This window comes from Eretmochelys imbricata, chromosome 1 (assembly GCF_965152235.1).
Source record: "Eretmochelys imbricata isolate rEreImb1 chromosome 1, rEreImb1.hap1, whole genome shotgun sequence".
In the NCBI taxonomy this organism is placed as follows: Eukaryota; Metazoa; Chordata; order Testudines; family Cheloniidae; genus Eretmochelys; species Eretmochelys imbricata.
In genome coordinates this window covers 298,957,791-298,970,193 of record NC_135572.1, presented here as the reverse complement: position 1 = coordinate 298,970,193, position 12,403 = coordinate 298,957,791, and the positions used below count along the sequence as shown (strand labels likewise).

The following is a 12,403-nucleotide window of genomic DNA, read 5'->3' as shown; positions in this document are numbered from 1 at the left end:
GAGTAACAGCTGTGTTAGTCTGTACTCGCAAAAAGAAAAGGAGTACTTGTGGCACCTTAGAGACTAACCAATTTATTTGAGCATAAGCTTTCGTGAGCTACAGCTCACTTCATCGGATGCATACTGTGGAAACTGTAGAAGACATTATATACACAGAGACCATGAAACAATACCTCCTCCCACCCCACTCTCCTGCTGGTAATAGTGATATCTAAAGTGATCACTCTCCTTACAATGTGTATGATAATCAAGTTGGGCCATTTCCAGCACAAATCCAGGTTTTCTCACCCTCTGCCCCCACCCCACACAAACTCACTCTCCTGCTGGTAATAGCTTATCCAAAGTGACCACTCTCCTTACAATGTGTATGAAAATCAAGGTGGGCCATTTCCAGCACAAATCCAGGTTTTCTCACCCCCCCACCCCAAAACACACACACGCAAACTCACTCTCCTGCTGGTAATAGCTTATCCAAAGTGACCACTCTCCCTACAATGTGCATGATAATCAAGGTGGGCCATTTCCAGCACAAATCCAGGTTTTCTCACCCCCCACCCCCATACACACACAAACTCACTCTCTTGCTGGTAATAGCTCACCCAAACTGACCACTCTCCTTACAATGTGTATGATAATCAAGGTGGGCCATTTCCAGCATAAATCAAAGTTTAACCAGAACGTCTGGCGGGGGTAGGAAAAAACAAGGGGAAATAGGCTACCTTGCATAATGACTTAGCCACTCCCAGTCAACGCTTCCTCAGCTCTCGTCCCCTAACACCCCTACTCTACTTGCGCTATATTGATGACATCTTCATCATCTGGACCCATGGAAAAGAAGCCCTTGAGGAATTCCACCATGATTTCAACAATTTCCATCCCACCATCAACCTCAGCCTGGTCCAGTCCACACAAGAGGTCCGCTTCCTGGACACTACAGTGCTAATAAACAGTGGTCACATAAACACCACCCTATACTGGAAACCTACTGACCGCTATTCCTACCTACATGCCTCCAGCTTTCACCCTGACCACACCACATGATCCATCGTCTACAGCCAAGCTCTGCGATACAACCGCATTTGCTCCAACCCCTCAGACAAAGACAAACACCTACAAGATCTCTATCAAGCATTCTTACAACTACAGTACCCACCTGCAGAAGTGAAGAAACAGATTGATAGAGCCAGAAGAGTTCCCAGAAGTCACCTACTACAGGACAGACCTAACAAAGAAAATAACAGAACGCCACTAGCCATCTCCTTCAGCCCCCAACTAAAACCCCTCCAACGTATTAAGGATCTACAACCTATCCTGAAGGATGACCCAACACTCTCACAAATCTTGGGAGACAGGCCAGTCCTTGCCTACAGACAGCCCCCCAACCTGAAGCAAATACTCACCAACAACCACATACCACACAACAGAACCACTAACCCAGGAACCTATCCTTGCAACAAAGCCCGTTGCCAACTGTGCCCACATATCTATTCAGGGGACACCATCACAGGGCCTAATAACATCAGCCACACTATCAGAGGCTCGTTCACCTGCACATCCACCAATGTGATATGTGCCATCATATGCCAGCAATGCCCCTCTGCCATTTACATTGGTCAAACTGGACAGTCTCTACGTAAAAGAATAAATGGACACAAATCAGATGTCAAGAACAATAACATTCATAAACAAGTCGGAGAACACTTCAATCTCTCTGGTCACGCAATTACAGACATAAAGGGCGCTATCTTAAAACAAAAAAACTTCAAATCCAGACTCCAGCAAGAAACTGCTGAATTGGAATTCATTTGCAAATTGGATACTATTAATTTAGGCTTAAATAGAGACTGGGAGTGGCTAAGTCATTATGCAAGGTACCCTATTTCCCCTTGTTTTTTCCTACCCCCGCCCCAGACGTTCTGGTTAAACTTGGATTTATGCTGGAAATGGCCCACCTTGATTATCATGCACATTGTAAGGAGAGTGATCACTTTGGATAAGCTATTACCAGCAGGAGAGTGAGTTTGTGTGTGTGGTTTTTGGAAAAAAGAAGGGGGGGGGGGTGAGAGAACCTGGATTTGTGCTGGAAATGGCCCAACTTGATTATCATACACATTGTAAGGAGAGTGATCACTTTAGATAAGCTATTACCAGCAGGAGAGTGGGGTGGGAGGAGGTATTGTTTCATGGTCTCTGTGTATATAATGTCTTCTGCAGTTTCCACAGTATGCATCCGATGAAGTGAGCTGTAGCTCACGAAAGCTTATGCTCAGATAAATTGGTTAGTCTCTAAGGTGCCACAAGTACTCCTTTTCTTTTCTCGTATGGGAATGTGGGCCCTTGTCCCTGCCTGTTTGCTGTGACTATGCTCCCACACTATGGCTGTGCTCCACTTTGGGGTGGCAGTGATAGGGCTCACCTACATAAGCCATCGTTTGGGTTAATGGAAGTCTTTAGTGGCTCTCCGCACATATTCCTTGCCTTCAAGTCTGTCTAGGGGGTGGGAGGACTTAGCTACCATCCACCCTTGTCTGTGTGTACTTCTGTAAACACCCCAGCAGAGCCATGATGGGGTGGTTGCAGGGAGGGCCAGGGCCCCAGCCACATGGCAGATATCCCTGCCGGGATGGAGTCAAGGGTCCTCCAGAGAGTTGGTTTGAGTTGACACCCCATTTAAGATAATAGGGCTCTCGGCAGGTTCAGGCAAACATGGATTACATTTAATTTGCATTTTCAGAGTATTATTTATTTGCAGTCATGAAATAGGAAGTATGTTTAGTGCAGAGGTGGGCAAACTACGGCCGCGGGCCACATTTGGCCCACGGTACCCTTCTGCCCAGCCCTTGAGCTCCTGGCCTGGGAGGCTCGCCCCCGGCCCCTCCTCCGCAGCCTCGGCTTGCTCCGCTGCCGGTGCAGTGCTCTGGGTGGCAGGGATGCAAGCTCCTGGTGCAGCACAGCTGCAGAGCTGTTGCCTGACCCAGTGCTCTGTGCTGTGCGGTGTGTGGCTGGCTCCAGCTGGACAGCGTGGCTGCCTGTCCTGATGCAGCTGCGCCGCCAGCCACTGGTGCTCCAGGCAGCACGGTAAGGGGGCAGGGAGCAGGGGGGGGTTGATAGAGGGCAGGGGAATTTGGGGGGTGATCAGGAGCTGGGGGTGTGGATAGGGGGTTGGGGAAGTCAGAGGGCGGGGAGCAGGGGGGTTGAATGGGGGCAGGGGTCCCAGGAGGGCAGCCAGGAAGGAGAGGAGGGGTTGGATGGGGAGGCATGGGGCAGTCAGTGGTGGGGGTTCTGGGGGCAGTCAGGGGACAGGGAGAAGGGGTGGTTGCATGAGACAGGGGTCCCGGGGGGGCATCAGGGAGCAAGAAACAGGGTGGATCAGATAGGGGGCAGGGCTACGCCACACCTGGCTGTTTAGGGAGGCATAGCCTCCCCTAACCGCCCCTCCGTACAATTTCGGGAACCCGATGCGGCCCTCAGGCCAAAAAGTGCGCCGCCGCGCCTGCCCCCCCCCCCCCCCCCCCCGTTTAGTGGCTAGTGGCTAGAACTGTGACTCAGGAGACTTGAGTCCAAGTCCTGGCTCAGCCACAGACCTCCACTGTGATCTTGGGCAAGTCACTTAACCTACCCTGTGCTTCAGTTATCTATCTGAAGAAGGAGGATGTGTCTTCCTTACCTCACAGGTGTGTTGTGAGGATAAAATTAATGACTGTGAGGCACTCAGATACTACTATGATGAGTTACATAAGTGTCTAGATAGATGAGGGCTCAAAATAGAATTATAAAAGAAATTGAGATTTTGTTTTCATCATGTGAGTCTAGGAGATGGGGTCATAGGTATATGCCTGTGCCTTAATCTGACTTGCTGCCCAGGCTCCTAGCCTGATCCCACTCATTTTGTCTCCTCCCACATGAGATTGTACCTCCTTTTACACTGGGCTCTACTTTAACATCAGTCTCATCCTTCATTTTTTCCAGGTACCTTTTTCTCTCCTCTTTCAAATCCTTCAAAACTTACCTTTCTCTGCTCATCTTCATCCTTAAACCGCACTCCAAAGCATTATGGTCCATCTCACACCTAATTTTATATTTTATTCATTAAAACAAAAACAACAGTTTTACCCCAGAAATTAAACCCATCACCAAAACGTTACATCAGTCTGAATTTTTGAAAGTAATGTTTCCTCTCGAGCAGTTCATCCTTTTTTCTTTTTTTCCCCATTATCTCTCTCCTCTACTGTGTGTCTAATTCTCTGTGTGATTATCATTCAAATTTAAATTTATAATCTCTTTGAAGCAGGGACTTTGTTTTCTTTCCTATAAAGTTCCACGTACACCGCTTGTGGTGTATATAACAAGGCAGGCAGAGTGATTTAAATCAAGGTGATTAAATTATTTAAATCACTGGATTTTTAAAAAATCATTGATTTAAATTAGGTTGAGGCTTTGTTTAACTAATTTGAAAGTTTGTGCTATTCCAATTTTAGATTAAGAATTATGATGAACTAAATTATAAATGCTGTGTTCTAAACGTCACTGGGGGTAGGGGATCTTACTTGAAAACTACTATAGGGCAAAACACAAAATATTGAAAATTAAGGCCCAAGTTCTACAAACACTTCAACAGGTATAACTTCACTCACATGAATCGTGACTTTGACTTCAGTGGTACTATTTATCGTGTTAAACTGATGTGCACATAAATATTTTCAGCATAAGGGGCTAAAACTGTATTTTTATTACACTTTTCTTAGTTGCATAAAATCTTTGTCACTTCAAAACACAATTGCTTTAGTGTTAACATGAAAAGTCATTTAGACTTTTTTAATACATTAACAAAGTCATTGTGACCTTTTTTTATACAGCACAGGTCAAAGTTTCCAAAAACAGGAGCCTGTGATTTAGGTGCCCGAGTTTCATTGACTTCATACTGAAACCCCTGATGGACGAATGTAACCTGGTCAGAGCATTTCACCATTTTAACTATGACATTTCTTAAACAAAAAACACACCTCTTTGTAAAATCTGAAAATCTGACAATTAGGAAATTAATTAAATGAGTACAAAATATCAATGCTAGGAATTTATCTCTAAAGTGGAGAGAGAAATAAAAATCATGATTTAAATTTTTTAAAAATTGATTTTTAATTTTAAAAATTACATTTTATCAACCCTATTATATTAAGATACATCTGCTGTAGTACCAAGATGTAATGTGATAAATCTGAGTGTTCTTGTTCTTGAGTATTGAAGTTCAACCATTCATGTTTTAATCTGCAATCTACGCTCTTCTGTGTAAAGCCACAGAAAAGTTAACTTGAAGCTTTACATTAGGCATAGAATATGTTACTTTAAAAAAAAAAATTTGCTCTTTCATTTAAAATGTCCCTGGATAATTAACAATACTAGTGCAGATATTATTCTCATTCTGTTTGCTGTACTTTTTATAGATTTGTACTAATGACTTGTAAAATTTCTTATAAACAGCTAAGTGTTCAGAAAATTTATTTAAAAAAAAAAAGGCTTGTAAGGTGACATTGTTTTTCTGCTTGAATAAGTTGTGATTTAAATACCTTTTTCCCCACCAAGTTATAGTCTTCTACAGGCTGGTGTTTTGCCATCTGATCAGCTGCTTATGACGAAGCAAACATTTATAATAGAAGAGAAGGGCATAACTTTATTAAACCAGCCTGTAGAAATGTAGAACTGGAAGGGACCTTGATAGGTCATCTAGTCCAGTCCTCTGCACTGAGGCAGGACTAAGTATTATGTAGTCCAGCGGTGGACAAACTTACTGGCCCTCCAAGCCACATATGACAATCTTCAGAAGTTTGCGAGCTGGGCCACTCCTGCTGAAGCCCTAAGACCCCCCCACCCCGCTGGGCAGAAGTCCCTACCTCACCAGCCCACTCACGAGCCACATTTGGGCCACCCCTCTTCTAGACCATTCCTGACCGGTCCTTGTCTAACATGTTACTGAAAAGCACCTATGATGGAAATTCCTTAACTTCCCTAGGTAATTTGTTTCAGTGCTTAACTACCCTTATGGTTAGGAAGTTTTTCCTAATGTCTAACCTAAATCTCCCTTGCTGCAATTTAAGACCATTGCTTCTTTTCCTGTCCTCAGTGGACAACCTTTTATGTGCTTGAAGACTCTTATCCTGTCCCCACTCAGTCGCCTTTTCTCCAGACTAAACAAACCAGTTTTTTTCAATAGTTTCTTATAGGTAATTTTTCTAGACCTTTAATAAGTTTTGTTGCTCTCCTCTGGACTTTCTTGAATTTGTCCATAGCTTTCCCGAAGTATGGTGTCCAGAACTGGACACAGTATTGCAGTTGAGGCCTTATCAGTGCTGAGGAGAATGGAAGAATTACTACTTGTGTTTTGCTTACAACACTCATGCTAATACATCCCATAATGATGTTAAGTTTGTTTTCCCAACAATATACATTGTTGCCTCATTTAATTTGTGTCCACTATAACTCCCAGATCCTTTTCTACAGTATTCTTTCATAGGCAGTCATTTCCCATTTTGTATTTGTGCAGTTGATTATTCTTTCCTCAGCGTAGTACTTTGCATTTGTCCTTACTCAATTTCATCCTATTTATTTCAGACCATTTCTCCAATTTATGATCATTTTGCATTCTAATCCTGTCCTTCAAAAGATCTTCCAACCCTTCCTAGCTTGGTATCATCCACAGACTTTGAGTGTACATTCTATGCCATTATCCAAACCATTAATGAAGATATTGAGTAGAACCGGACTCCAGGCCGATCCCTGTGGGACCCCACTTGATATGTCCCTCCAGTTGACTGTGAACCATTGATAACTACTCAGTATAATTTTTCAACCAGTTTTGCGCCCATTTATAGTAGGTTTGTCTAGACTGTTTCTCCTTAGTTTGCTTATGAGAAGGTCATGTGAGACAGTATGCTGTTACAGGACAGTTGGTAGGCATGTATTGCTAGTGCTAACCAGCATACTTTTCTGGATAGGGTGCCTAGTTGTTTAGACCTTGTCACAGGCAGTTCTGGCTAAGCGCTCCACCATAATATCTGACGGCTTTGGGAAGGTCATATCCTCCTGCTGGTCTCTGATGTTGCCCTGTGATTACTTTGCCAGTCAACTGTGCTCAAGCCACGGCCTCGTTGAATATTGAATGCCAAACTGGTCCAACATACAAGTACTCTCTCTCTCCTTTCTTGCTTTTAGGGTAATCAGACCAAGTTTCTATTCTGTTTTTGGCCTCTCAAGTCCCTTGTATAATTTTTCTCATAGATGGAGAACAAGTGACTGATCTGACTTCGCTGAGCAGTTGAAAGCAGGTGTGGGATGGGAATGGAAGGCAGCCTTTCCCATCTGTGCTTCCCAGAAGCAAGTAATGGAGGATATCTCTTAGTATGCATACGCAAGGCCCCTGTCTTCAGGGAGAATGCAACGGGGAATAGCTGGGGCATCTGGGTAAAAGGAGTAGTAGTGGATGGTGCAGGGCGGTGGTATATCTGGATGGTGGGCTAGAGTAATAATGCCTTAGGTAATGGGGTTGGTGCAGCTGGATAAATTAGGACAGTTGGATAGAGAGCTGCCTGAGGTATCAGGTGGTGGTTGTTGGGGCAGTGGGTAGTTTCTGGCTCAGCATTGTCTCTCCTTGTGCTGGCTTTACTACTGCCACCACCCTTTGCTCTCTGCTCTCTTTTCCCACTGTGCTGTCCAGCTCTGTGGTGGTTTTGAGTCAGCAGGGGAATAGCAAAGGGGAGGAGAGGCAATGAGTATTGTCAATTTATTTGCTCAGATTTTCATTACTGTTCATTCAACTACTTCATCAGTACTGTTGTCAAATTAAAAACATTACAAAAATATTTTTCAGCCTAGAAATGCTGGATAAAGTAGAGCCACCTACAATTCCTGAAGGTTATGCCATGTCTGTGGCATTCCACTGTTTACTGGATCTTGTCCGTGGTATCACTACCATGATTGAAGGAGAGTTGCGACAGGCTGAAACAGACAACCAGACCATGACTGAGGGAACTTCATCACCAACACAGTCTTTGGAGCAGCAAGATTTGCAGTCAGTATCTGACCAAACTGACAAGGAGCTAGGTATACAAAAATGCAGATACTATGTTAAGTACAACATAAGAGAAATAAAATCTCATGATTAAATGCCTTGCATTTTTAGATGCATTCAATTTACTTTAGAAGTCTTAAATGGAGTTTTATAGCTGCATCTGATATATGATACACATATGATACACTAACACATATGATACATATGTGTTAGTGTATCATATGTATCATATGTATCATATGATACATGATATGATATGTATCAGTGATATGATATGTTATGTTATCATATGTTAGTGTATCATATAGTGTATCATATGTTAGTGTATCATATGTGTATATGTATAACATATAGTGTATCATATGATTCATATACACATATGATACACTAACACAAAGATTTCATCATTCATCTAGGATTTCATCATTGACATAGATGTATAATAGTCTCAGTATCCTAGTACCTTTATATTTAGTCATATTTTAATTAGTTTTGGGTGTATTTGGTGTAAGAATCTTTTTTTGTACCTCTTTAATACCCATTTAGGATATTACCTCAGGACCTCTTGATAATTTAATAGTGGGTAGTGTGCATGCACTCACGCACTCTGTTCCACGCTTACGGCATCTCAGACATAAGCCACTTTTTCAATTTTAAGTTATTTTCCTTTTTTGCTATACACTATTTTATCTGTGCAAGAAAAAGGCAATAGAACAAGTCCTACTAGTTAGTTCTGTTCTCCAGTACTACCTGCTGCCTACCTGAGTCCTCAACCCAGCATAGCACAAACTCTGGAAGGTCAGGGAGACATCCTGGTCAATAGCGGTATTGGGATGGCAGGATATAGGCTGGGAGAAGGAGGTCTCTGGCAGCAGAGGGCAAGATGGAGGTTCTGGAGAAACAAAAGTTAAATGGGGCTATGAGTAGGGAGGATGGAAAGGGAGCCTAATTAGAAACATAAGGGAAGAGGCAGAAACAGCAATGATGCAGGGAGCTGACTGGTGCAAGTAGTGGTGGTGAGCCCACTTCCTGGGCACAAAAAGATTGGGCTCCGGTGGTATTGCTGCCTAGTATGCCAGGAACCTGAGGCAGTAATGCTGCATGGAGAAGAATGCCTCCATGCTAAGGCGTCAACACTCAGTACTGCTTTCCCAGCTATGGAAGTTATGGGCATATCATCAGGATGGGCCAGGGCATCAACAAATCCAGAGCACTCCATGGTGCTGCTGCCATGGCTCCACAGGAATACCTGACATGATGCAACTTCGTGACATTCCAAAGGTCAGGGCAGGATGGGAAAAAAATCAACATGGATAATGTTCAAGTCCATCGACAGCTGTGCGGGGTCCCCCTGCTGCAGCTGGGAGCTCCAGCCCCTGTGCAAAAAAGTCACAGAGGTCAATGAAAGTCATGGATTCCGTGACCTCCATGACAGAATCCTAGCCTTAGTTATAGGTTGAAAATGCAAGGGAATTTGTTAAAAAGGTAAGGAGTCAGAGAGCAATGATTGATGACTAAACTGGCAGTTTCCATAATTTTTAATGATTGCATGGGTGATATTTTCACTTTAGCAATCTTCTCTCAAATGTGACTACTTTTTTGTTTAGGGGAATATAAAAGTAATTTTAGCTTGTACATTATTAGCCTAAAAAAGATCCAACAGCTAGCATTTGTGCATTTGTTCCAACAGTTATTGAATAAACTTCCAGTATCTATCAGTACTATAAAATCTTTTTCTTTTAAGTTAACAGAGCTGTTTGGGAAGAAATGGTGAATGCGTGCTGGTGTGGTCTTCTTGCTGCACTGTCGCTGCTTCTTGATGCCAGGTACTCACTCTGTGTTAATTTTTGCTGATCCTTCATAGGTTATGTTCACAATTCTGTCCAAAACTGATTTTTTTTGGAACCTGTGTAGTTGGCTGGTGTGGGAGAAGAAGCTGTTCACAGGAAATGGGGAAGGAATGATTGTGGTGGTGATGATGTGATTTAAGGAAGGACAGTCTGGCCTTGCAGGAATAATCTTCCTGATGATCTCCAAAAATCTGACACAAGCCCTAGTTCTATCTGGAATGAGAAATCATTTTATTAGAGAAACTAATTTTTTTTTTTTTTTTTTTTTTACAAATTTTCATTAAGGCCAAGTTACAATAAAACTTTAACACAGTGTATTGTACATTACTTATTACTTAATCAGGTTAATATTCAAAGAAACTGGCTGAAGTTTCTGGTCAGATAGCTGGGGCGCCCTGTTCTCACTAAAAAGGGTGACCAAATTTCTAATACCTGTCCTCTTTTTGGTGCTTCTCTTGTGTACATACTTGGTGTGAAAGCTTTTCCATTAGAAGGACAGTCCAAGTTTTACTAGACCACAATTCCGTAGGAGTCAGGGATTACTCCTGTAGCTGCTAACAATAAAAAAAAATAATTTGTCATTCTTTTTAAAGTGTGTATCCTTTACTGGAGCATTAAGTGAGGGGGATCTCTAGGAATCTGGCATTTTGTCATAAGGTGAAACTATTTAATAACTTCCTCCCCAAACTCTAAGTCCTGGACACAACCACCATATGTGCAAGTATGTTCCCCTTTACCCCCAAACACTCCAAAAGAGCACTTCCCTAGGTGCAAAAATAAGATGGATTTTACCTAGAGTTAAATGTCATCTATACAGTAATTTATATTAAAAAAAAAAATTCATTACGAGCTAGACGAATTGAAGATGAATATTCCCTTTCAGTTATAGAGACCTTCTCATCCTGATCAGTGTCTTTGTATCAATGTGACTTCTCATTTTTTTTCTGGGTTGTTTTTTTAACATCTTTTTCAGTAAAAATTTTATACATCTTAAAATGTAAACCTTTTGCTCCTGTTATAACTGGGTTAAATAAACAGATAAGTTCATGGATGATAGGTCCATCAATTGCTATTAGCCAAAATGGTCAGGGATGCAACCCCATGCTCTGGGCGTCCTAAGTCTTTAAATGCCAGAAGCTGGGAGTGGACGACAGGAGATGGATCATTCGATAGTTGCTCTTTTCTGTTCATTCTCTTGTAGCATCTGGCATTGGCCACTGTTTGAAGACAGGAGACTGGGCTAGGTGGATCATTGATCTGACCACATACGGCCATTCTTATGTTCTTAGCTTCCTCCTGGGTCAACACCTAAAAATTTGGTTAAAAATCTAGAGAGAACCACCTTGTATCCAGATTTGACAGAAAAATGTTTGACTTGTAAATATTAAAAGAATGGGATCTTCAGATTATTTACATTCATACACACCTCTTGGTTTGACTTCAAATTGGGACGCAATTAAATTAGATTTTTGAAGATTTACATTTTAATTACTTAATCATTTTTACATGAGCAGCTGGAATTTTTCAGTACAGTGAGATGATGCCACTTAAAGGATAAATGCTGTGATTGCTTCCATTGAGGGATTTATTTACTAGTAGCTCTGGTTTTGCAATATTTTTAATTAGATATTTTTCTTCCAAAAACCCTCTTGACTCCATATAAACATTCTTCTGGTGGTAGAAAGCTAATTTAAAAAAATTACACATCCACTCTGCACTCCTTATGCTAAATCATTCAGAATAGAAGAGCTATATAATAAGAATTAGAGTTTCAAAATGTTTTTTTAATTGGTTAAATTTGCTCTTTGACAGTGTTCACAGTATTGTATATGAATTCTTGCTGGGTTTTACCACCGTACTTCTAACCAGCTGCTTATATCTATATAATGACTATCTGACTTGTCTCTATTAAACACTTTGTACTTTTTTCAGCACGGATGAAGCTGCCACAGAAAATATTTTAAAAGCAGAATTGACCATGGCTGCACTTTGTGGAAAACTGGGTCTTGTAACTTCAAGAGATGCCTTTATCACTGCCATTTGCAAAGGCTCCTTGCCTCCTCATTATGCCCTCACTGTACTGAACAGCACAACTACAACTCTCTCCAGCAAATGTAAGGGTATAGTTAAGGCTAAATTGTATACTCATTTGTTCATTTAATCTTATTTCACACTCTACATTAACCCATGCTTAATGTAAAAAATAACCTCAAGCCACAATGATAAACTTAGAGTACTTTTCTTTTTCATGACATGACTGTCAACATATGTAAGTTTTTATTATCTGCTGCCATAAAATGTTTGGCAATGTTGTATGTAAAACTGAAGAGTTGATACTCGTGACTGTGGCCCCACTGTGCAGGTGCTGGAGCCTGCCCACGTGCAACACTTTGCATCATTGGGGATTTGATTTATTTATCCACTATAAACTTTGAAAAAGAAAACTGTTTTTGGTTTAAAAAAAAAAAAGTGATGTGCAACTGACATTTCA

General features: G+C 41.7%; 1 protein-coding gene across 7 annotated transcripts in view; it reads left to right on the top strand.

Moving 5' to 3' along the window:
• Positions 1-12,403, top strand: part of MON2 (MON2 regulator of endosome-to-Golgi trafficking) — a 158,003-nt gene that overhangs the window by 69,208 nt on the left and 76,392 nt on the right. For all 7 annotated transcript variants that reach the window (XR_013347902.1, XM_077833626.1, XM_077833604.1 and 4 more), the window contains 3 exons: positions 7,862-8,094; positions 9,807-9,888; positions 11,845-12,026. Coding sequence is in view for 6 of the 7 variants with exons in the window: in XM_077833626.1 (XP_077689752.1) it covers positions 7,862-8,094; positions 9,807-9,888; positions 11,845-12,026 (497 nt within the window). In the remaining variant the exon portion in view is untranslated. The remainder of the gene's footprint in view (positions 1-7,861; positions 8,095-9,806; positions 9,889-11,844; positions 12,027-12,403) is intronic.